Source organism: Bufo bufo, chromosome 6, assembly GCF_905171765.1.
Source record: "Bufo bufo chromosome 6, aBufBuf1.1, whole genome shotgun sequence".
NCBI lineage: Eukaryota > Metazoa > Chordata > Amphibia > Anura > Bufonidae > Bufo > Bufo bufo.
In genome coordinates, this window is record NC_053394.1 from 68386715 (window position 1) to 68413482 (window position 26768).

At 43.5% G+C, this 26768-nt stretch overlaps 1 protein-coding gene across 1 annotated transcript in view; it reads right to left on the reverse strand.

Moving 5' to 3' along the window:
* Window positions 1–1275: 1275 nt before the first annotated feature.
* The window catches only part of TLX1 (T cell leukemia homeobox 1), a 67632-nt gene continuing 42139 nt past the window's right edge, over window positions 1276–26768 (reverse strand). The window contains exon 3 of the mRNA XM_040437777.1: window positions 1276–2006. Coding sequence (XP_040293711.1) covers window positions 1907–2006 — 100 coding nt within the window. The 3' untranslated portion in view covers window positions 1276–1906. The remainder of the gene's footprint in view (window positions 2007–26768) is intronic.

Below are 26768 nucleotides of genomic sequence, written 5' to 3' on the forward strand. Positions count from 1 at the left end.
TTCACTTTTTTCACATTTTATTATGTTGCATTCTTGTGCTAAATAAAAAAAATAATCAAGTTCTCCCCATCAATCTGCACTCAATACCCCATAATATGAAAGTGAAAACAAAATTTTAGAAATGTGTGCAAAATTTATTTAAAAGGAAGTGTGTGGAGTCACAGACTTGTAGAGGGGTACAAAACATTTCTGCTGTACTGAAAGCTCCCAAGAGCACAATGGCCTCCATAATTTTTAAGTGGGAGATGTTTGGAACAACCAGGAATTGGTGGAGAAGGGCCTTGGTAAGAGAGGTGACCAAGAACCCAATTGTCACTCTGGCTGAGCTCCAAAGATCCTGTGTGCAGATAGGATAATGTTCATAGAAGGTTAACCAATCACTGCAGCATTGCTCCAATTTAGCCTTTATGGCTAAGTGGCCAGAAAGAAGCCTCTCGTCAGTAAAAAACACATGAAAGCCACCTGGAGTTTGCAAAAAGCACCTAAAGGACTCTCAAATTGTGAGAAACAAGATTTTGTGGTTTGATGAAACGTAGATTAATCTTTTTGGCCTCAATTCTAAGCATCATGTCTGGAGGAAACTAGGCAATGCTCATCAGCTGCCCGATACCATTCCTACAGTAAAACACGGTGGTGGCGGCATCATGCTGTTGGGGTGTTTTTCGACAGGGAGACTGGTCAGGGCTGAGAGAAATCTGAATGGAGAAAAGCACAGAGATATTCTTAATGAATACCTGATCCAGAGTGTTTGGGACCACAGACTGGGCTGAAGGTTTACCTTCCAAAAAGACAATGACCCTAAGCACACAGCCAAGAAAACACAGGAGTGACTGAGGGATGATTATGTGAATGTCCTTGAGTGGCCCAGCGAGAGCCCTGACTTGAACCCAATTGAACATCTCTGGAGAGAACTGAAAATGGCTGTCCATCGATGGTCCCCATTCAACATGACAGAGCGTCATAGGATCTACAGAAAAGAATGGCAGAAAATCCCTAAATCCAGATGTGCAAACCTTGTGGCATCATACCCAAGAAGACTGGAGGCTGTAATCACTGCCAAAGGTGCGTCAACTATGTCCTGAGTAAAGCGTCTGAAAACTTATGTCAATGAAAGATTTGAGTTTTTATTTTTCAATAAATAAGCAAAGATTCTGAACATCCTTTTTTCATGTTCTCATTATGGGTTATTGAGTGCAAAATGATGGGGAAAAACAGAATTTATGTTTATTTTAGCATGAGGCCTAGCTTCACTAGGGTGTATCTCTGACTGTAACACAGCTAGAATTGCAATCCCGCAAGGAGTGGGTAGTAAATAATACCGTCCTTCATCTATTGGATTAATCCATTACGATACAAACAGATAATTTTATAGGAAAAAAAGCTGTCATCCAAAAACAATGCCCCAGACAAATATTTGGGAATATTTCCAAAAAAATAGAGTCAGCAGCAGCAAATTCAGGATTGTTGGCAGGTATAGTTTAGATGGTGGTGCAAAGATGATGACTTTAGTTGTATCCATGCTGAGGTTTAGGAAGTTGGAGGAAAAGAAGGAGGACATTGCTGACAGACACTATGGAACTTTGGATGGAGTGGATGGAGTATAATCTGGGCTGAAGAGGTAAATCTGATTGTTATTAGTGTAAAGGTGACAGTAAAATTCATGGGAAGAAGTTCAGTAGATTGTGTCTGAGTGTAAACCATGAAATGTTTATTTGGCGAGGTATGAGGAGACCCAGTAGAGCGCCCAGTCTGTAATGCTGAAGTTTTTGATCTGGGAAACCAGGTCTAGATGGAGAAGTACACAGTGACCAATGTAAACTCTATGAACAAAAGCAAAATAAAAAACAGGGTAGTCTATCTTCTCTACATCCACATCTGTTCTCAGGTGCAAGATGCATAGGCATTTTTATGTTGTCATAAGAAATCTTGAATCCTTAGGTGCTGCTAAAGGTGGACCTGTAGGTATTCCAGTTTTGCTGCATTGACAAGTTTCTTGAAAGGTGACTCTGCAATTAAAAAGAAATGTCAGTCAGTGGAATAATAGCATGGAAAGAGAAGTAGAGCAAAACAGGAATTTTCTGCCATCTAGTGACAGAAGAGTATATTGCGTGCAAAGTATAAAGCATAGTTACAGATTTTTAACAGGACATAGAGCAAGCACTATGATCTGACATTGTACGCAGTCAGGTGACTGTGCAGCACAGGCCCCGAGAATGCCAGAGAGCCGAGAATGCAGGAAAAGCCGCTGGACCTGGAGAGTAGCGGCGGAGCAGGAGAGGTAAGTGAATTTATTTATTTTGGATCTGATCTGAGGTCTTATGGGGGTCTAACATGGAGGTTTAAAGGGGGTCTGATCTGAGGTCTGAAATGGAGGTCTGATCTGAGAATCTGATATGGGGGTGTGATCTGAGGATCTGATATGGTGGTCTAATCTGGAGATCTGATATGAGGTCTGATATGGAGGTCTGATATGGGAGCCTGATTTGAGGTCTGATATGGGGGTCTGTCCTGATGGGGGTGTGATCAGAAAGGTAAGAGGTATGTAATGGGGTATTTTTTTGTACTGGTGCACCTTATAAGGGGGTATTTTTTGTACTGGTGCATATTATAAAGGGGTATTTTTTTGTACTGCCACACATTATAAGGGGGTATTTATGTACTAGCACACATTATAAAGGGGTATTTTGTTCTGGCACACATTATAAGAGGGTATTTTTCTACTGGCACACATTATAAGGGGGATTTTTTTTACTGCCACACATTATAAGAGGGTATTTTTTACTGGCACACATTATAAGGGGGTATTTTTTTTACTGGCACACATTATAAGAGGGTATTTCTCTACTGGCACACACTATAAGGAGAATTATTACTGCTGGGGCACTATGGGGAACATGATTAGTAGTATGGGCACAACGGGGACATTATTACTATTGGGGGCACTGTTAACACTAAGTGCACTGTGACAGATAATAATTTCTATTGGTGGGACTTTGGGGAGCACCCTGTCACAGTATCAACTCAGCACTAGGGTTGAGCGAACCCCAACTGTAAAGTACCGAACTTTAGGATTTTTGGACCCCAAACCCAAACTTTTCAGTAAAAGTTCGGGTTTGGGTTTGGTGTTCGGCGATTTAATGGCGCTTATTGAAAGGCTGCAGAGCAACCAATCCACAAGCGTTTAACTTGTGTGCTATTAGAAGCCATCACAGCCATGCCTACTAATGACATGGCTGTGATTGGCCAGTGCAGCATGTGACCCAGGCTCTATATAAGCTGGAGTCACGTAGCGCTGCACGTCACTCTGCTCTTATTAGTGTAGGGAGAGGATGCTGCTGCTGTGAGGGAGAGAATAGGACAGAATCAGTTATCAAAAGTGCTTGTTAACTCAGCGATCTACAGCGATTTTGTTTTGTGGGTGTGAAATACAAGCTTAAAATACTGCAATTATATTCTGGGTATGAAAAACACCTATTTTTTGCAATACCCTACATCTGGGGCCTTTGCTGCTTTTGTCACAGTGAAATACAAGCTTGAAATACTGCAATTATATTTTGGGTTTTAAAAAAACATCCATTTTTTGCCTACATCTGGGGCCTTTGCTGCATTTGTCACAATGAATATACTGCTTTTATATTCTGGTATTCTTAAAACACCCATTTTGGGCAAGATAATACATTTGTGGCCTTTGTTGCATTTGTCACAGTCCAATACAAGTGTTAGTGCTGTTATATTCTTGTTTTAAAAAAGCACCCATTTTGGGCAAGATAATACATTTGTGGCCTTTGCTGCATTTCTAAAAGTCCAATACAAGTGTTATATACTGCTGTTACATTCTTGTTTTAAAAAAACACCCATTTTGGGCAAGATAATACATTTGCGGCCTTTGTTGCATTTATGACAGTCAAATATAAACTTTAAATACTGCTGTTATATTCTGGGTTTAAAAAAAGACCAATTATTTGCAAGACCCTACATCTGGGGCCTTTGCTGCATTTGTCACAGTCAAATACAACCAGTAAATACTGCAGTTACATTGTTGGTTGACAAATTAAAAAATTTTGTGACCATAAAGTAATTGTATAAAATTCACCTGTCACACTGTTGTGTGACCTCAAGAAATTTTTCCTCTTTATGACACCGGCACTGCCTTACTCTCAGTGAACTTAATTGTTGACTATTGGCGGTTACATTGTCGCCTGACAAAAACCATCTGTTAGTTTGGTGGGAAAACGCAAAGAATGAGGAGAGCGTCAAATAAGGGACGTGGCCCCGGTCGTGGTGCTGCTGGTGGAGCTCCTGTTGCAGGGAGAGGACGTGGTCGATCTGTGCCAGATACATGCACAAGTGAAACACCTTCTTCAGGTGAGAGTAGGCGACAGAACCTTCAGCGTTATTTGGTAGGGCCGAATGCGGCTCAACGAATGGTGAGGCCAGAACAAGTACAGGCGATAGTACATTGGGTTGCTGACAGTGCCTCCAGTTCATTCACATTGTCTCCCACCCAGTCTCCTGCTGAAAGATCAGAGTTGGCACCTGCAGCCCATGTCCATCAGTCCTTCTCCACATCCCCTTGCAAATCAGTCATGCAGTCTGAGCCCCAAGTCATGGAGCAGTCTCCTCTGCTTTTTGATGTCTCTGCTAGCAGGGTTTCCCAGGGATATCCACATAGCCCTGCTCAGAAGTGGAAGAGATTGAGTGCACCGATGCCCAACCACTTATGTTTCAGGATGAGTACATGGGAGGTCCACCGCAGCACGTCTCGGATGATGACGAAACACAGGTGCCAACTTTTCTGGCTTTCTGCAGTGTGCAGACCAACAAGGAGGGCAGGGGTGAAGACTGGGTGGAAGATTATGTGGAGGACGATGAGGTCCTCGACCCCACATGGAATCAAGGTCATGCGAGTGACCTGTGTAGTTTGGAGGAAGAGGCGGTGGTCACACAGAGCCACCAGCACAGCAGAATAGGGAGCAGGGTGCAAAAGTGGAGCGGCCGTCCCCTAGACAGTACGCCTGCTACTGCCCACCGCAGCAAGGGACAGAGCACACCAAAGCCAGCTCCAAGGAGTTCCCTGGCATGGCAGTTCTTCAGACAATGTGCTGATGACAAGACATGAGTGGTTTGCACGCTGTGCAATCAGAGCCTGAAGCGAGGCATAAACGTTCTCAACCTGCATGACCAGGCATCTAAGTGCAAAGCACAAGCTGCAGTGGAGTAGACACCTCAAAAACAAAGAAAGGTCTCTGGCTCCTCCTGCTTCTGCTGCAGTCTCGGCCTCTTCATCCACCTCTGGAATGACAGTGGCACCTGCCACCCCGCAAACAGAGGATCTGCCAGCAACACCACCACCTGGGTCACCAAGCATCTCCACAATGTCCCATAAAAGCGTTCAACTCTCTATCTCCCAAACACTGGAGCGAAAGAGGAAATACCCCCCTACCCACCCGAGATTCCTGGTCCTGAATGCCAGCATCTCAAAATTACTGGCCTTTGAAATGCTGTCATTCCGTCTGGTGGAGACGGAGAGTTTTAAAAGCCTTATGGCGGTGGATGTACCACAGTACATCGTGCCCAGCCGCCACTACTTTTCCAGGCGAGCCATCCCTTCCCTGCACAACCAAGTGGGGGAAAAAATCAGGTGTGCACTGCGCAACGCCATCTGTGGCAAGGTCCACCTAACTACGGATACTTGGACCAGTAAGCACGGTCAGGGACATTATATCTCCCTAACAGCACACTGAGTAAATGCAGTGGCGACTGGGCCTGAGGCGGATAGCAGTTTGGCACATGTCCTTCCACCACCGAGGATTGCAGGACGCTTCAGTTTGCCTCCTGTTGCTTCCTCCTCCTACTCCGCTTCCTCATCCTCTATCGCTTCCTCATCCGGTCAGCGTAACACCTTGACCACCAACTTCAGCACAGCCAGGGGTAAACGACAGCAGGCAGTTTTAAAACTTATCTGTTTGGGGGACAAACCCCACACTGCGCAGGAGTTGTGGACGGGCATGGAACAACAGACCGATGAGTGGTTGGTGCCAGTGAGCCTCAAACCCGGCCTGGTGGTGTGCGATAATGGGCGAAATCTCGTAGCAGCTCTGGGACTAGCCGGTTTGATGCACATCCCTTGCCTGGCGCATGTGCTGAATTTGGTGGTGCAGAGGTTCCTTAAAAATTACCCCGATATGTCAGAGCTGCTGCAGAAAGTGCGGTCTGTGCGCGCTTTCGGCATTCTTACCCTGCTGCTGCTCGCCTATCAGCGCTGCAGTGAGCAGCAGCAGGCGATAGTGGAGTTTCAGCTGCAGCACGCACGGGTGAGTCGCTCTGCGGAACAGCACCACTTCACCACCAATGACTGGGCCTCCATGCGAGACCTGTGTGCCTTGTTGCGCTGTTTCGAGTACTCCACCAACATGGCCAGTGCCGATAATTCCGTTCTCAGCGTTACTATCCCACTTTTATGTCTCATTAAAAAAATCCTTCGGGCGATGATGGAAGAGGATGTGGCACAGGAGGAGGAGGAGGAAAAGGGATAATTTCATAGGATTTCAGGCCAGTCATTCACAAGTGGCTCCGAGGGTGGGTTCCTGCACCCACAAACGCCAGGTACACAAATGTCCAGCCAGGGCACAGTTCTGGAGGATAATGAGGTGGAGGATGAGGAGGAGGAAATGGAGGAGGAGGAACCGTGTTCACAGCAGGGTGGCACCCAAACGAGCTCATGGCCATCACTGGTGCGTGTCTGGGGGGGATACAGAGGACACAGATGATACACCTCCCACAGAGGACAGCTTTTCGTTGCCTCTGGGCAGCCTGGCACACATAAGCGATTATATGCTGCAGTTTCTCCGCAACGACCGCCGAGTTGCCCACATTCTAACTTGTGCTGATTACTGGGTAACCACTCTGCTGGATCCCCGTTACAAGGACAACGTACAGTCCTTAATTCCGTCACTGGAGCGTGATCGTAAGATGCGCGAGTACAAGCGCACGCTGGTAGACGCTCTGCTGGTAACATTCCCACCTGACAGCGGGGGCACAGTGGAAGTACAAGGCGAAGGCAGAAGAGGAGGAAGAGGTCGCCAACGCAGCTGGGGCACCGCCAGCACCTCAGAAGGCAGGGTTAGCATGGCCAAAATGTGGAAAAGCTTTGTCAGCACGCCACAACAACCAGCACCACCAGCTGATATGGAGCGTCTTAGCAGGAGGGCAGCATTTCAGCAACATGGTGGAGCAGTATGTGTGCACATGCCTACACATACTGAATGATGGGTCTGCCCCCTTCAACTTCTGGGTCTCCAAATTGGGCATATGGCCTGAGCTTGCCCTGTATGCCTTGGAGGTGCTGACCTGCCCTGCAGCCAGTGTATTATCTGAACATGTGTTTAGCACGGCAGGGGGCGTTATCACAGACAAGCGCAGCTGCCTGTCCACAGCCAATGTGGACAAGCTCACATTCATTAAAATGAACCAGGCATGGATCCCAGAGGACTTGTCCGTACCTTGTGCAGAATAGACATGTATACCGGCCTTACCCAGCCATTGTTATACTACAGCGCAATTGCTCATTGTTGTATTTTTGATATTTCCCACTCTTTTGTGGAGTACCCTAATTTAAACAAAAAAAAAAACTGTGTTGGCTACCTTGTCCTCCTCCACCGCCGCTTCCACCTCCACCGCTACGTCCAACGCCTCCTCAACCTCCTACTCCATATGGACCTCCACCTCATAGATCAAGATTATATTTTTTTATTTTTACGTATTTTATTTTATTTTAAGTCATTTCACTAATTTGTCTGATACATTGTTGGGTTACATATCCCAAATTTTTGGCTGTGATATACCCCTGCTCTACCTAGTGGACAGGTTAAAAAATTTCACTGATTTGTCTGTTACATTGTCGGGTGAAATTCACCAATTTTGGCTGTGATATACCCCTGCTCTACCTAGTGGACAAGGAAATACATTTCACAAATTCGCCTGTTACATTATTGGGTGACATTTTACCATTTTTGCCGTGAATAAACCCCTGCTCTGCATAGGTGACAGGGACCTAAAATTTCAAAAAATCGTCTGTTACATTGTCAGGTGACATTTTACCAATGTTGCCATATACAAACCCCTGCTCTGCATAGGTTAAAGGGACCTAATTTTTGTAAAATTGTCTGTTCAATTGGTGGGTGACATGAACACAGTTTTGCCGTGAATAAACCCCTGCTCTACATAGTTGACAGGGCCCGAAATTTTTTTAAAATCGTCTGTTCCATTGGTGGGTGACATTAACCCATTTTTGCCGATGAAAAAACCCTGCTCTGCATAGGTGACAGGGACTTAAATTTCTAAAATTCGTCTTTAATTGGCCCTTTCATTTGATCCTTCCGCTTTAATAACTTGTCCCACATTTCAGCTCGATCACATTGCAGCCATTGACCTCCCTTGGATGTGGTATCCTATTCTCACGCTCCCTCTCTGGCGTGGAACCCTGATTCGCTGCTAACCGTGATCAACATGGTAGGCGCAGAAAAGAACATCGAAAGTTGATAGAGCAGATATCCAATTGGATCGTGGACATCACAGGGACGTGCGACATGGTGGAGCAATATGTGTGCACACGCCTACACGTACTGACTGATGGGCCTGCCCCCTTCAACTTCTGGGTCTCCAAATTGGGCACATGGCCTGAGCTTGCCCTTTAAACATTGGAGGTGCTGGCCTGCCCTGCAGCCAGTGTATTGTTTGAACGTTTGTTTCGAACGGCTGGAGGGGGTTATCACAGGTTATATTTCCCAATGTTTTGTGGTGTACCCTAATTTAAACAAAAAAAAAATATTAAAACCAAAAACCAGTGTTGTCTACCTTCTCCTCCTCCACCGCCGCTTCCACCTACACTGCAACATCCACCGCCTCCTCAACCTCCTACTCCATATGGACCTTGTCCTCCTAGATCAAGATTATTATTTTTTATTTTTATGTATTTTATGTTATTTTATGTCATTTCCCTATCCTTATTTGTTTGCAGAGCACTTGCCATGCTCTTAACCACATGTTGATGCCATTTGTAGCCCTCTAGCCCTATCCGGGTCCCGAACTCAAACTTTTTTTGTGAAGTTCATCCAAACCCATCGAACCCGAACATCCGGGTATCCGCTCAATTCTACTCAGCACAATTATTTTTTGTGGATACTATGTTTACGGCACTATCAGTGTCAGGGAGCAGGGTGGAGTTGATTTTTAGGGCACTGTGTGGAAATAATTATTGAAGTGGGCACTGTGTGATACTAGTATTTTTAAGGGAATTATCTGCTTCTGCAGGATAGTATTGGGCAGTGCACCAGCCACAGTATTGGGGTGTTGAGAAGGTGAGACGATGATGGAAATGTAGGAAACTAAGATATCTGTTTGCCAAACTCTGCAGAGACAAGAGATGGATGAAAGAAATCATCATGGTCATCTGGTCTGAAAGGAGAAGATGAGGAAAGAGGATATCTACATCAGATGAGACAACACTGAATGTAATAGGTATGTGGTGCTGTATTACCCTGTATGTTTTGTAACGCTGTATGTAATGTTTTCCAAGTATGTCTTGGTTAGATTCAGAATTTGGCATGGGGGAGTGCCGTTTTAATTTTTGCCTCAGGCAGCAGAAAGTTTGGGTGTTCCCCTGCCCCTTGCCATAAAGCACTGAGGGAATGGGGGCCCAAGCTGAACTCTTGTACCAGGGCCCATGAGCCTTTAACCACATGACTTAAACTGTAGTGAAGGTAATCTTCTTACCAGTGACAGTATTTGTGAAATTTAACCTCTCTTCTGATCCTCAGATGTGTCATGTAACTGACTCTCTGACTCTCCAAATAACACAGCATCTTCTGTGGACAGGAAGCCAGTTTCTCTGTGTATTCCTATTGGAGCCTCAATGTCAGTCTCATACAGGCTCAGACTAGCCCACCGGTGAACAGGTGAATCCCACAGTGGGCCCTGAGCAAGGGTGGGTCCCCAGTCCCCCATCCCCTGCACACGTGACACATGGCACAGTAGATTGACTGTACTACGTACATATAGGCAGCATACAGTATCTAAACTAGTCTATGTCCATATGAAAAACTGTGTAGAATAATTAACACAGTCCCTATTTTATTATTATATATGCATCGAGTGGCTGAGAAGGTGTCTACATGCAATTGCTAGCGGCAAGTATCCTCTTTCCCCCGGGCCTGCCTTCTCAAAGTTATTGCAGGGACCCCCACAAACAATCATCTTGAGCATCTTGCTGCTGCTTCCACTGTGTGAGCAGGTAGTATTTGCGTGTAGCTGTACAGTGGGCCTCCAGAATGAATTTTACTGGTGGGCCCTCGACACCCCAGTCCAACACTGTGTCAGTTGGAGAGCAGGGTGTTGGTCACATGACACAGCTAAGAATCGGAAGGAAGGTTATAACTCACACATACAGTCACTAGTAAGAAGATTACCTTCACAGCAGTTTACATCAGAGAATAAAAATGTTTGTGGGAGTCCTTTTTTAAGAAATTATATGGTTTAGAAAACCCATCTTGAAATACCCTCTTGGATTTCTTGACAACCTCATTCAGGACCCTAATAAGAGCAGAGAGAATCTACAAAGAACATCTATATTATATGGTAAGCCAACTGATTTCAGTGGGCACTGTGTAATGCCTAATTTCTTCTGCAGCAGGACAACAACCCCAAACATCCCCACCTAACCCTTGGTTGAACTTGATGGACTTACAGTTGCAAGAAAAAGTATGCGAACCCTTTGGAATGATATGGATTTCTGCACAAATTGGTCATAAAATGTGATCTGATCTTCATCTAAGTCACAACAATAGACAATCACAGTCTGCTTAAACTAATAACCCTCAAAGATTTAAATGTTACCATGTTTTTATTGAACACACCATGTAAACATTTACAGTGCAGGTGGAAAAAGTATGTGAAACCCTAGACTAATGACATCTCCAAGAGCTAATTGGAGTGAGGTGTCAGCCAACTGGAGTCCAATCAATGAGATGAGATTGGAGGTGTTGGTTACAGCTGCCCTGTCCTATAAAAAACACACACCAGTTCTGGGTTTGCTTTTCACAAGAAGCATTGCCTGATGTGAATGATGCCTCGCACAAAAGAGCTCTCAGAAGACCTACAATTAAGAATTGTTGACTTGCATAAAGCTGGAAAGGGTTATAAAAGTATCTACAAAAGCCTTGCTGTTCATCAGTCCACGGTAAGACAAATTGTCTATAAATGGAGAAAGTTCAGCACTGCTGCTACTCTCCCTAGGAGTGGCCGTCCTGTAAAGATGACTGCAAGAGCACAGCGCAGACTGCTCAATGAGGTGAAGAAGAATCCTAGAGTGTCAGCTAAAGATTTACAAAAGTCTCCGGCATATGCTAACATCCCTGTTACCAAATCTACGATACGTAAAACACTAAACAAGAATGGATTTCATGGGAGGATACCACAGAGGAAGCCACTGCTGTCCCAAAAAAACATTGCTACACGTTTGCACAAGAGCACCTAAATGTTGCACAGCAGTACTGGCAAAATATTCTGTGGACAGATGAAACCAAAGTTGAGTTGTTTGGAAGAAACACACAACACTATGTGTGGAGAAAAAGAGGCACAGCACACCAACATCAAAACCTCATCCCAACTGTGAAGTATGGTGGTGGGGACATCATGGTTTGGGGCCCGGACGGATTGCTATCATCGAAGGAAAAATGAATTCCCAAGTTTATCAAAACATTTTGCAGGAGAACTTAAGGCCATCTGTCCACCATCTGAAGCTCAACAGAAGATGGGTGTTGCAACAGGACAACGACCCAAAGCATATAATTAAATCAACAACAGAATGGCTCAAACAGAAGAAAATACGCCTTCTGGAGTGGCCCAGTCAGAGTCCTGACCTCAACCCGATTGAGATGCTGTGGTATGACCTCAAGAAAGCGATTTACACCAGACATCCTAGGAATATTGCTGAACTGAAACAGTTCTGTAAAGAGGAATGGTCAAGAATTACTCCTGACCATTGTGCACGTCTGATCTGCAACTACAGGAAACGTTTGGTTGAAGTTATTGCTGCCAAAGGAGGTTCAACCAGTTATTAAATACAAGGGTTCACATACTTTTTCCACCTGCACTATGAATGTTTACATGGTGTGTTCAATAAAAACATGGTAACATTTAATTCTTTGTGTGTTATTAGTTTAAGCAGACTGTGATTGTCTATTGTTGTGACTTAGATGAAGATCAGATCACATTTTATGACCAATTTGTGCAGAAATCCATATAATTCCAAAGGGTTCACATACTTTTTCTTGCAACTGTATGTCTTTTTTCAACCGTATTAACTATGTAAACATACAGCCAATGTCATTAAGAACTATCTTCAGCGTAAAGAAGAACAAGGAGTCCTGGAATGATGACATGGCACCACAGAGCCATCATCTCAAAATAATCAAGTCTGTCTGGGATTGCATAAAGAAACAGAAGGATTTGAGCAAGCCTACCTCCATAGAAGATCTTGTCACGGCTTGGTGGTAGTTTGCCGTGACACTTTCGCCGCGCATCATGGTTGCCGGTAGCAACCTGTTGTATGTTATGCATGCGTGTGCACTTCCCCTTTAAGGCTGTTTCCCTTCGCCTTTTCTGGTGTGTATGGGGTTAATGTGTGTGCAAGGTGGAGCTGGGTGTGGCCTCTTGGCTCTTATTCTGAGTTGTGAGCATGAGGTCAGATTGTCTTGAGGAGCTAGTGCTATTCCATCTGCCCAGTCCTTGAGGGCCACCTTATGGGACATCGATGTCTCGATGTCACCTGATGTCACCCCTTTGTGTCTTTTGCTGTTACCCTACCTCACTTGTTGTATGTTTGGTGTGGGTTAATGTTTGGGGTTTGTTGTTATGTCTGGTTTGGTGTTTCATGTCTGGCCTGTTTAGTGTTTCAGGCCAGCATTGATGCCAGACATATCCTTTGTATGTCATTACCTCCGGAAGGGGGTCTCTGGAGTTCCCCGGAGGGGGAACTACAAGCTCATCGTCCTTGTGCCGCCATGGTTCATGCTGCATGGTGGTCCAGGTTGTTTTTACTGGATTCTGTGTTTGGTGTTTGTGCTGGGTCCAGCCTGGTGTGTGTGTTTGGGCCTATGCGCATTTCAAGGATCCAGTGGTAGCGGCGTGGACGGCTCAAGGTCCTCTTGCAGCTGTGTTAGGTAGGTGTCCATGTTGGTCCTGTTGGCAGTGGTGATTTCTGCCTCTGGACACTTACCTGTCATGTTGTCCACTGCTGGCTGCTTTCTTCCCCTTTGGTACTGGGCCTGTTGAAGACTCTGGTTGTTCCGTGTCGTGGAGGAATCGGTTGTCTTCACCTTCTGACGCGATATTGCAGGGACCGTTAGGGTCAGTAGGGCCCAGGTTCGAGAGTATGAGCCCCCCTATCATCGAGGGCGGCTCATACAGTCAGGAGGTCAGGGATAGGATTCAGGGATGCTTAGTTGGTTACCAGCTCCCTTTTCCCTGTTTCCAGGCCTAGCTGCAACCCTATAATCCCCACATTGTATGGTGGGGGGTTTCCCCACTCCCCACCGTGACAGATCTGGGGTTAGTTCTCCAAGATGTTTGAAACAATCTCTCTGTCGAGTTAAAAAAAAACTGTGTGCAAGTGTACCTAGAAGATTGCATGTGGAGAGCTGGTGTCTGGAGTGTTAAATAGTGTTAGATTGTCTAGTACTGCCTACACCAGTTCTGGCGCTCTCCACTGACTAGGAGAATAGCATTCCCAGAGATCTACAAAAAAAGGTCTCTTACCTAGCCAACCAAGTACCATGCTCTGTACTGATGAAGGGCAAGAACCCTGAAACGGCTGTCTCGGTTTCCTTTAGGAGAAGACCCTTGGTTTGGCTAATATCTTTAGTCATGTTTCAAGGTCTACTAAAAGGTTGGACATTGACTAAAAGGTAGATACTGTGCCTCCAATAGGGGAGGTACAATCATTTGCACTTAAGGATTGACTGCTTGTCAATGCTTAACATTGTGTTTGGCTTTGTTCACATCGTCTGGTTTTCCTTGATAATAGAAGCCATGACACAATGTTGAATCCATCTTAGCACAGAAATTATTTAACCATTGAGGCTTCTGTCATTTTCTGGGCATCAAAATTGACAGAACTTCCACAAGTGTCTCAAATGACAGTGCCAACATAGACTTCTATCTGCTTGTATTTTGTATCCTAGAAGAAGCCAGGAGTTTACTTGTGTAGTGTCATTATTGAGATGACTATTAGGTCTCATACACATAACCGTATAGTATCATGAATCTCCAAAATATGGATGAGGCCATCTGCATTTTTTTTGTGGACCCACTTACTTCAATGGGTCCGTGATCTTTTTATGGAATGGAAATCCAGATACAGAAAGCACAAAGATGACTTTCCTCAACCGTATGTCTGTTCCACAAAATTATAGAACATGTCCTATGCTTGGCTGCAAAATGCAGACCACGGACCCATTGAGGTAAATGGGTCTCCAAAAATGTGGTTGCAATGCAGACTGTATCCATATTTTGCGGATCCGCAATTTGTGGACCACAAAACTGATACAGTCATATGCATGAGGCCTGAGACACCAGGATGAATTACTCTGGTTCTTTTTTGTTTAGTATTATGCTTTCATCTCATCACTGCTCTAACTGTAGGTTTTAGGGACCTAGGTTTTAGGTTTTAACCATAGAACAGAGTCACCAGGTCCCCCTCAATCACATCACGTCAAGTCAGCGTTGAGCTATGAATCTGGTGTGGGCCTAAGTCTTCACTGCCGTTATTGTGGCAGAATTACCATAATGGGGGGAGATGGTGCATTTCAGACTGTACTTCAGTGGCATGTACATGACCAGTGGAAAGTGTCTCACACACAGGAAATAATTTTTAATATTTTATTTTTAATAACCCCCATTATTCCTGTGCTTCCCTCCATTGCCCAAACAGCTCATATATGGTATAGATGAAGCAAGGGTGAATTTGTAACCACAAATGGCGCATTGTGTGAAAAATTCATCTGTGCTACATCCGCTTCACATACATGCCTCTTTGATGGAGATTCTGTGTGGTACTTGGGATAGATTAGATATTAGTTAGCAATCATTACTTCCAAAAAATAAATTAAATTTGAAGTCCATCTGGGCCCACCCTCCACTGAAGGCCAGTTTTTGATGTTTTTATTTATTTATTTTACTTATAGAGATGAGTGAACCAGTCAAGACTTGTTTTGGGTCTGGCTCGCTAAATTTGAAAAAAAGTCCGGTTTGGACCTGAATCAGTTGGGACTGAACCAAAGTTTCTCTGATTGCCCTGAAAGTAGATAAGTAACCCACTTTAGCCTCCTAGGACTCCTAGTCTTTAGGAAAACTTTTTTCATAATTTTTTTTAATGAAATTTGTTTTCCTCCCCAAGCTCTGGAACCCAAAAACAGCAATACTAAATGATGTCTCAGTGGCACTGACATACATAGCTTTGGGTAAAGGCATATTTAAAGGCATTAACATACAGCGTTAACCATGTTGAAACTTAATATACGTAAACGGACAATTGAGGCTTGACGTTCAATTTCACCGTAATACACACAGGTAGATTGCTGCCACACCTTGGTTATTGCTACAGTAATCATGTATATATGCTGGTTTCATTTAATTAAACCCACCAAAAAAAATCAATTGCAAACCCCTGGAAACGATATATACGTAAACCAGGGATGCTCAACCTTCAGCCCTCCAGCTGTTGCAAAACTACAACTCCCAGCATGCCCTGACAATCTACAGCTATCAGCCTACAGCAGAGCATGTTGGGATTTGTAGTTTTACGAACGATTGAAGCTTGACACTCAATTTCACTTTATTATACACAGGTAGATTGCTGCCACACCTTGGGTATTGCTGCAGTAATCACATATATAAAAGGAAAAAGGATTTCTGTGAAAATGGAAGGGGGGGGGGGGGGGGAGTGAAAGTATTTGCCTGCAACTAGCTGCTTTTGAGGTCTGCACAGCAGAAGCTGCAGTTCTGCTAGGAGGCACACTCCTTTCTCCCTGGCTGACAGCTTCCCTGCCTCCCTATTCTACACACAATATTCTTCTTCTATTTTGTAATCCTAGAGTTTCCCTTCACTGTCCCTGGCAATAAGCTGGATGATTTCTGATGATAGTCCCTGGTTTTTCCCCGCCAACATGTGCACTAAAATGGTGCTACTCGCCGTTTTAGTGGATTCGCCCGAAACAAACCTGAAAATATTCGGGTTCGTCTGCCGTCCGAAAAATACCAAAGTGGTTCGCTTATCCTTATTATTTTATTTACTTACGTTTATTTATTTATTTTTCCAGGACCTCTTTAAATTCCCAATCCACCCCCTTCCCAATCCGACCAATGTTAAAGCAGCCCTGATTACACAGTTTTAATTGTAGTTATTTGCATTATTCTATATATTTATTGCTATTTGAGGATATGTGGTTTTACATCGATGTGCTGTCCTTATATACGTAGTATATGTAATATATATCAATAGATTAATTACGGTACTTCTATTACATATTTGTTTGTATAGGTTTTTAATTTAACTTCTGCATGAATTTAATATGGTACCCATCGATTTCTTTTTTTGGGGCCCTACTCAGTGTCGGACTGGCCCATCAGCGTACCAGAGGATTCTGCAGTGGGCTCAGGCTTTGATACCAAACTGTTTGTTTGTCTTTAGAGCCAATCAGTTACCACTAAGATCTATTTCTGTGATTCAAAACTCAATAAACTTTATTAATGATATATATTGCTCCTCAAGGATATTTTCCTGCGGTGGGCCCCAGGAACCCCAGGTCGACACCAGCCTTTTCTATCTCTATTTCTATGAATAGCATTCTGCTACTGATGCTATTTTGCCAGAGCCAGGATGGAGGGGTAGGTGGTCACCTTGGATGTCATTGATAGGGAATATACAGTTAATGGTTTGAAAAAAAAGATAGTCTTTCAATTTTTCAGCCAATGAGACACTATGTAAAGTGGCTGATAATGTTTTGGGCACCAGGAGTCAATGGGCGCTTGCCCCTCATTGGTGTCACAGAACAATATACTTCTAGGTGATAGGGAACCAACGAAAACCCTGCCTTGTGCGCCAGCAGAACTTTTCCCACTCCAGCATCATATGAAGCTGCACTATAGGCATTGCTTATAGGGGAAGAATAATTCTGTTATGTGGTGCCATACAGAGCATCATACAGCAGTGCACTGAATGTGTGCAGCTCTATATTGTCCATCTGCATCCTCCTGGATTCACATTTTCATATTTACGGCATGTTTTTCTCCTTAATAAAATCATAATACAGGATCCATCATGATTAAAATAATGAATGGAAACTGATGCTAATGTGTCCTGGGTATATTTACATAATGTGCATGTATACTGCTGTATTTCTGGATTCATCTCATGCACATAGCTTCTCTCATTCCCTGCGCTCATTCATGCATAGCCACTAGATGGCACAACAGCCCAAATTATGTGTGGATGATTCGTTTCCTATGAAAAGTATCCCCTCCCCTTTAAGAGTATCTAAGGCTACATTCACATATGCATTGTGAACTCCGGTAGCCTGTTCCAGCAGTTGAAAAGACTGCCGTGTGCTGCTTTTCTGACGTCAGATTAACTGTATGAACGACATTCTTAACTATGGAATTTTGCAAGAAAACTGTCTTTTCTATCTTGATTACAGTAACGCCCTACTATTCAGTCTTCCCGTCACTAAACTCTCCCCCCTCCAATCTGTCCTCAAGGCAGCAGTCAGGCTGATCTCTCTGTCCAGCTACTACATTGGTGCCTCCCTCCTGATCTGGTTTCCCATTTACTATAGAATTCCATCTCGACTTCTCACCCTCATCCACAAAGTTCTCCACAGTGCTGCTCCACCCTACATCTTGTCCTTCATCTCTATCTACCACCTTAGGCTACTTTCACACTTGCGGCAGAGAGATCCGGCAAGCAGTTCCGTCGCCGGAACTGCCTGCCGGATCAGGCAAAATGTATGCTAACTGATGGCATTAGTAAGACTGATCAGGATCCTGATCAGTCTTAAAAATGCCTGATCAGTCGAAAAAATGCATTGAAATGCCGGATCCGTCTTTCCGGGGTGTCATCCGGCAAAAACGGATCCGGCATTTATTTTTTCACCTTTTTTTCAGTCTGCGCATGCGCATACCGGAAGGACGGATCCGGCATTCCGGTATTCTGAATGCCGGATCCGGCACTAATACATTCCTATGGGAAAAAATGCCTGATCCGGCGTTCAGGCAAGTCTTCAGTTTTTTTAGCCGGAGATAAAACCGTAGCATGCTACGGTTTTCTCTTTTGCCTGATCAGTCAAAACGACTGAACTGAAGACATCCTGATGCATCCTGAACGGATTACTCTCCATTCAGAATGCATGGGGACATACCTGATCAGTTCTTTTCCGGTATAGAGCCCCTGTGACGGAACTCTATGCCGGAAAAGAAAAACGCAAGTGTGAAAGTACCCTTACCCGTGCTCTCAGTTCTGGCAACAATGTAAGACTAAGATCCTCTATAGTCGTCTCCCATCTCAAAGACTTCTCTCGAGCTGCACCAGTTCTTTGGAATGCACTACCCCAGACAATCAAATGAATTCCCAAAATCCACAGTTTTAAGTATTCCATAAAAATACATAATTTTTTTTTTTTATGCAGGCTTATCAAATTTCCTATTCGGACCCAAATACCATAATTCCTTTTAGCCATCCCCCTTGCACATTCTTCCTCAGAACCTGATCCCTTCATCCATCCCTAGCCCCATGCTGCGTGTTTTTCTATACCATTTCTTAGACCTGTCCTTAGTGCTTTAGACAGAGTTGTGTGCCAAATCTATCAAAAGTCACACCATGGGTGTTAAATTTGGTGCATCTTAAAGAGGACCTTTCATCAGTTTTGACATATGCTAATTATGGTATTACCTTGTAGGGTGGCCCCCACTGATGCCATGGGTGTATTTTTTTTCCCAAACCCCGCCCTCCCCCGTTCATCCGCTGAGGCCACCCGATGATTTGGCGCGCTGTATTAAAATGAGCATTAAAATCGCAACGGGGAGGAGACGCAGTCTTCTGCTGTGGGCGTCTCCTTCTCCCTGACTGTGAGCGTGATCCAATCAGAGCGGACCGCTCACAGCCAGGGTGATGGAGACGCCCACAGCAGAAGACTGCGTCTCCTCCCTATTGTGAGTATACTGCTCATTATAATACAGCGCACCAAATGATCGGGGGGCCACAGCGGATGAACGGGAGGGGGGGGTTTGAAAAAAAAATACACCCATGGAATCAGTGGGGGACGTGTTAGAATATACCATCGGATTTGAGTTTTCACGATCTAATTAAGATCGGATGGTATATTCTAACCACCAGGCGTTCCCATGGTGACGGGGACGCTTGTGGGGAGGAGTATGCCAAAGGGGTTTAACTGTACTGTTTGAAGGGGGGGGGGGGAAGACGAATATTCTAAAAAATTTCAAAACGAATATATTCGCTATAGTGCTATATATTCGTTTTTTAGAATATTCGTCTTTTTTCAACATCGAAAGTCATGATTCCTCCCTGCTTCTTGCTTGTGGGCCAATGACTCATTGACCACAAGCATTTTAAGCAGGGAGGAATCATTTGTTCAGATGTAAAAAATGACGAATATTCTAAAAACGAATATATAGCAGTATATTCTGTAGTGCTATATACTCGTTTTTGACCAACACCTTTTTTTTGCATAAAAAATTTGCATTATGCGATTTATTTTTTTTATTACAGATTTTTCGCAATAAAACGAATATCTCGAATACGAATATTAGCGAATATATGACGAATATTCTACCATATATTCGCGAAATAAGTATGATCTGTTATGTTATAACCGAGTCACTCATCTTTCTTCTCTCTCTGGTCGGACGGATCAGAAAATCAGGAGAGACTGTTTGCTGTGCTAAAAGTCCACACAATGGAGGAGGTTATAGAATCAGGATAAGAAGTAGAATACATGGAGTGACTTAAAAAAATTCTATTAAAAAATTCACCATTTATAAAAACATACAAACAAAAACATAATATATTCAGATACATGTTAATATGTAATAAACAATATCTGATGGCAGTGTCTCTTTATGTATTTCTACGCGATCTGTAAACAATATTTTTCTCTTTTTATTTTTATTTTTTTTATATGACAATAAAATCAATTTCCAAAAAAGTCACCCGGGGACACCCCTGCCGATCAGCTGTTTGAGAAGTAGCACCGCGGCCTTCTCTCTGCGTTCCCTAGGCTAAATGATGATGCGTTCATGTGTCATGTGGCCTAGGAGCAGCTCTGCCCCTTTCAAGTGAATGGGGCTGAGCGCGATATCAAGCACAGCCGCTATACAATATACGCAGCTGTAATTGGTAAGCGGTGAGAAGGACGCGGCGCTCACAGGAGAGCCGGTGCCTTCTCAAACAGCTGATCAGCAGAGGGTCCCCGGTGTGGCACCCCCACCCGATCACATACTGAGGACCTATCCTGAGGAAAGGCATCATTTAAAAAAATCTCGGAAAACCCTTTTAAATAACTTTTTCTTGCACACAGAATTTTTCAAAGCATTCTGCAATTTTTTCAGAGCCTGCGCCTTTCTATCTCCTGAACATGAACGTTTGATGGCAGATAAGGTGTCATAAAGCACATTTGGCGTGTGCGATTTATGTCTTAGGCGGAGGCTGAGAACTCGCAGGCTATAAATGAAATATGTCTTTCTGGATTTTCCCTGCCCTGTGATCTGTCACCTCCTGTTTGACAATGAATGTCTCTTTTCCTATTAACCGGGACACTGCATGAAGATTATCGTAAAACACACCTATTCTCTTTAAATACCTTATACAATAAAATAACCATGTTCAATACAATACAATACAATAACCATGTACATAGGAATTCTAACTTAAAGGGGTTCTCCGTCAAAACTTATGATGTAATCATCAGACATCTCAAAAATGTGAGAGATTGGTGTCTGTCTGACAGCTGGGACCTCCACCAATCTAAGTAAAAATGGGCCCTGTGTTCAGTTTGGGTGAACAGGTAGCTATAAACAGGAAGGGTTAAAATTAAAGGGGCTTTCCTAGAGTACAATATATTGACGACCATCATCAGGGTCCAATCAGAAGGGGTCTGTCTCCCCTCAGTGGTCAGCTTTATAAAGATGCCTGCAGCCTTTTCCTAGGCCACTGTTGTCACATTCATTGGTCCTGTGGCCAATGGGCAGTGAATGGGGCTGAGCTGCAATACCAAGCACAGCCACTATACAATCTATGGCGCTGTGCTTGGTATGCTGTGAGTACTTCCAAACAGTTGATTGGCGAAGGTGTCGAAGGTGTCGAACCCCCAAAGATCTGTTCTCCCTAGCATAGGTTATCAGATTAGTACTTCTAGAAAACTCCTTTAATAATTTTCAAGGTTGACGATTGCTTATTCTCCCATTTAAATGGGTTACCTTCACAATACAGTCCCTTTAAGAAACTGAAGGATACAATGAAGAACAATGTTTTGCGAGCAGTTCAGGAGGTAGTTAAAGGTGAAACTGAGCATGTGCGGCCATCTCAGTGAGCAGGTCAAAGAAATAAGAAAAAAACAAACAGCAGGTGGCGCTATACAGATACATTTTATTCAATAGCTCAGTGGCTATAATACATTTTTAATTACAGGCAATTACAAAAGTATTCAGATCCAAGTGCTGGTTTGCAATCAGTCTTATATTTTTCGTGGGACAACCCCTTTAACTTGGACAAACACTAGACACCATATATAGTTTGCAGTGGGACGTTATATACTGTGGATGCTCTCTACATTACTGTGAATAGGCATGTCCAAAGTTAAAAAAGCAGATGTTCTGTAAAAAAAAAAAAAAAAAAAAAACTTCCTGTTGATAATGCCCTGACCAATTTTGAAACCAGATAATGGACCATCAAATACAACATTAGGGATGGTCAAATAATTTCAGCCTGCTCATAGATACTTGCCAAGCAAGCAGGCAACCCATGCATCCAGAACAGAAATGATAGCATGCAGCGCCAGGTTTTTAGAGGTTTGTTTTTTGTTTAGTTTTTTCTTTTTTTAGCTTGTTTGAACTGTATCACTTTATGGCACTTCAGGAATTTAGGATAGACCAGAAGACAAAACAAGGAGTACAGTGTCCTGTGTCACAGAGTGACATTGTGTAAGGGACTTCTTTATGGTTAATGCCCCTAATAAAACCAAATTCTACACTCACCTGCGCGTTACAAGGTTATAACAATGTTTCTGAATTTTCTTTGAAGAGTCAGTGTGATGGAAGCTCACGGGGGATTTGTGTCTCCTGTATATTCTTTTTTTCTTCTTCTTTTTAAAAAAGGACAGAAATACGCACAGATTTTCGAAGCATCGAAGCATCCCTGCCTATACATTTAGTAGACTTCCTTTTCCGCAGATGGATCCAGACCCATTTAACTTTAATGGGTCTGTGATCCGTCCACACCGCAAAAAAATAGTACTTCCGTGGGGTTCTGTGCTTCCGTTCCGCACCGCACCTTCCGGATAGCGTTACGCGGTGCAAAAACGTCCGGGGCCCGGCCGGCACACGTTCGTATGCATGGGCCCTAACAATCATACACATGGGCCTCTCTGCACTGCAATGATGTTCAGGTCTTCTCAGCTAAAAGTCTAAACAAAGGAGGCAGGGCGCAGAATACACGGAGCGACTTCAAAAAATGATATATAGAAAACCATCCACCCATTTTTATAAAAGAAAAATACATCGAATATTCACATATAGGTTGTTAACTTGTGATAAAAATTTGTGATGGTAGCGTCTAGTGTTGAGGGTAGTTGCTTCGTTCAAAATTTCGGAATAATACTGTATGGAGATCCGTCTCCGTACAGTATTAGAATTTATGGGCTCTGATGAGACGAAGTCAGTTATTCGCAAAGTCGCACGTGACTTTGTTGAATAACTTCGGTAGTGGAAAGCCACTTTAAAAGTTGCAACCAAACTCGGAGACAGATCTCCGTACAGTATTAATCCGAAGTTTTGAACAAAGCGACTTCGGATGAAGCATCCGAAGCTCGCTTCACTCAACGCTAGTAGCGTCCCTTTTTTGCTTTTTATTTATATGTGTTGTAATTTATAGAGGTTTTTCCGCCAGTTGAACAAATGAAACAAGCTGCAGGATATCTCATAAAAGTAAAAAACAAACATTACTCTCCTGTTAAGTTCCCCGTCCCTCTAGCGCCGATGCTCTGGTGGTCTCGGATGACCTCTGTTTATTTTCCTGTAGTTATAACATGAAGCACATGACCCTCAGCGACCCGGTGCCGTACCTGCTACCATCATCACTGAGGCCAGTGATTGGCTGCAGTGGTCACTCATATGCACATCACGTCACCGCAAGGTCATTATCAGAGCATTTAGGGGGAATGTATTAAGACTGACGTCTTTAACACCAGTCTTAAGAACAAACCCCGCTGCCGTATGAGAGAATAATTCTGGCGCATTTTCCAGAGTTGCCAGAAAATTTAATTTACGCCAGCCGGGAGATAGCGAGGATTTCAGGTGCAATGGCACACGTATTGGTAAATGTATTGGTCTGCAGGAAACCCATCGACTGCCCAATTCCTCCTCCTCTACTCTTTGTAAAAATTGCCAGGGTGGCAAAAAAACATCAAAAAAGTAACAAATGATGGTGCAAAAAGGCAGTTGTGCCAAAATTTAGCAAACGTGAATTATACTTTTCCATTATAGTATAGTAATAATATTTATCTTTATTCATTTTTTTTTTTTTTTTAAAGCAAATTTTTTTCATCTAAGGCTACTTTCACACTAGCGTTAATATTTTCTGGTATTGAGATCCGTCATAGGGTAGTAGAAGCGTTTGGTCCCTATTCATTGTCAATGGGGACAAAACGTAACTGAGCAGAACGTAACGCTCCAAAATGCATTCCGTTCCGTTTGTTGCGTTCTCACACCGGAGAGCAAACCGCAGCATGCATCCGTCATGACCCACAATGCAAGTCAATGGGGACCGATCCGTTTAACTCTGACACTATCTGACACAATAGAAAACGGATCCGTCCCCCATTGACTTTCAATGGAGTTCATGACGGATCCGTCCTGGCTATGTTAAAGATAATACAACCGGATCCGTTCTGAACGGATGCAGATGGTTGTATTATCAGTAACGGAAGCGCTTTTGCTGAACCCTGCCGGATCCAGCAAGAACGCTAGTGTGAAATTAGCCTAATAGTCTTTGGGTTTTCAACTGCTAATTAGTCAAATTCCTACGTATTTCATGTGTTCATCCCTTGTCCTGTAGAGGTCGCTGTTGGCCAACTTCTGTTATAAAGTCTGCACAATAATTGAAGTGATTCCGCTTTTCTTTTATCTATTTATTTTACTGACTTACATAGCGGTGACATATTCTGCAGCGCTTTACAGACATTGTCATCACTCACTGTCCCCAATGGGGTTCACAATCTAAGTTTGCTCTCAGAATGTCTTTGGATATGTAAAATTTCTAGAAAGGTTCTAGTAGCGCCAAAAGGTATGTGTAGAAAAGTGTCACATTTTATATTAAATGGGAGGGAGTTTTAACTATTAAAGGGAGCCAGTCGCCACAGAGAATAGATTAGGGTGGTCATTTATTAAATAGAAATAAGCTTAAATTAGGCATATTTCTGGCACAAATTGCAGAATTTACTAAGTGCTTCTGCATTGCCACTTGGAGTTTGGCACACCAGTATGCACTATATGCAAGTTCGGCATGATTGTCATGAGGAATCATCTGTTGACGATGTGACCACTTCAGACACACTTATCAATATACAGTATATGTATATATATATATATATATATATATATATATTGTGGGAAGGCGCAAGGGTCCGTCGTTGATGGAAGGTATGTGTCACCGAGGTTCCTGGCCTCGGTGAAGTAAGAGACGGTATCTTCAGGTGTCAGCGGCAGCTAATACTGATTGACACTTTACTATTTTAGTATGGCTGTATAGCTGATCTGGGACGGCTCTTACTGGGAGTAGGCAGAGTGCTGGGTGGGTGGCTGCTCCCCATGTTCCAGGCCGGGTCTTGACAGGCCTATAAAAAAAAACAGGAAAAAGGGGGGAGCGTAGCAGCACATCAAAAAACAACCTTAGGGTACTTTCACACTAGCGTTTTTCTTTTCCGGCGCTGAGTTCCGTCCTAGGGGCTCAAATCCGGAAAATAACTGATCAGTCTTATCCCCATGCATTCTGAATGGAGAGTCAGTCCTTCAGGATGCATCAGGATGTCTTCAGTTCAGTCTTTTTGACTGATCAGGCTTTTCAGAAAACCGTAGCATGTTGTATTTTTACCTCCGGCCAAAAAGCCTGAACACTTTGACTGAACGCCGGATCAGGCCTTTTTCCCTTTGACTTGCATTGTGTGTTCAGTCAAAACAGATCCGGCTTTTGCATGTTAAACCCGAAAAATGTGAAAAAAAAGTTAAAGTCCATAAATGGCGGATCCGTTTTTTCCAATGCATTTTTTCATTGTGATCAAAATCCTGATCAGGATTCAAATGTAATCCGTTTTCACACGTTTTTCCGGATCCGGCGGGCAGCTCCGGTGTCGGAATTGAACGCCGGATTAAAACAACGCTAGTGTGAAAGTAGCCTTACTGTGGTGGTGCCTGCAGTGTTGGGTGTCAGTCGGAAGCGCCCCCAGCAACAGCAAATTTTAAAGGAGACCGCGGCACTCACAAGTCTTCATTATTCCAAAATTTAATCACCAAAAAAAAGCGACGTTTCGACCAGTGTGGTCTTTTTCAAGCAATATACAAAGTGAATGAGGCAAAATATTTATACCCTCACAATACAAATGACATGATATAATTAGACATGTAAATCACAAAGCCCCTCCTCCATTATTAATTGGTGCAGATGTAACATTCCAATATCCCATCCAATCAAATCTTTCTTGTGTCAATATAATAAATCTCATTAGTATTCATAAAGCGTGCTTACTGTATTAAGAAACCTGGTGGGCATAAGTCCTACATCCGTGTCCGGATCCCTTTTGCGCTCCTGTAACGAGCGCGCTTGTCCTGGCGTTCCTCCACTACTACTGCGCAGGCGCGCCGGGCGCACGTGTACAAACATCACGGCGTCCCTCTAATATCAATTCACCTGTGCTGGAAATATCGGACAAGCTCTACTGGAAGCGATCGGGGAAGCAGCTTAAATCCCTTCTGCGCATGCTTCTTGCCCCGTGATGCGCTTTCACTACAAATGTCACGTCTTTCTGACAATATCATCTCTACCACATTATTATCATTATAATATCTAAAGTTCCATTTTAACCCTCAACTAGGGCTCCATTATAAAACTTGGTCATCGTTGTCTTGTTACCTAGCAATCAACTTAAAGCAACCGCTACATGGATGCTACATTGGTATCTAGGGCTCTCAGTCAATGGATACAATAGTGGCAAACACTTAAAACACATATTATTTCTAGAGTAGCACCTCTGCTATTAAACCGTACTTATTGCCCATACAGAGAAGAAAAATTTCTTTAACAAGATCACTAATAAAGGGCACCTCCTGCTGTCCACAGTGTCCTTAGGCATAATCCTTCACTTGGGCTCTTTCATCCAAATTCAAACATGGAGGCGTTCCCCCCACCTTTCTGTGAGGGGAACGTCATA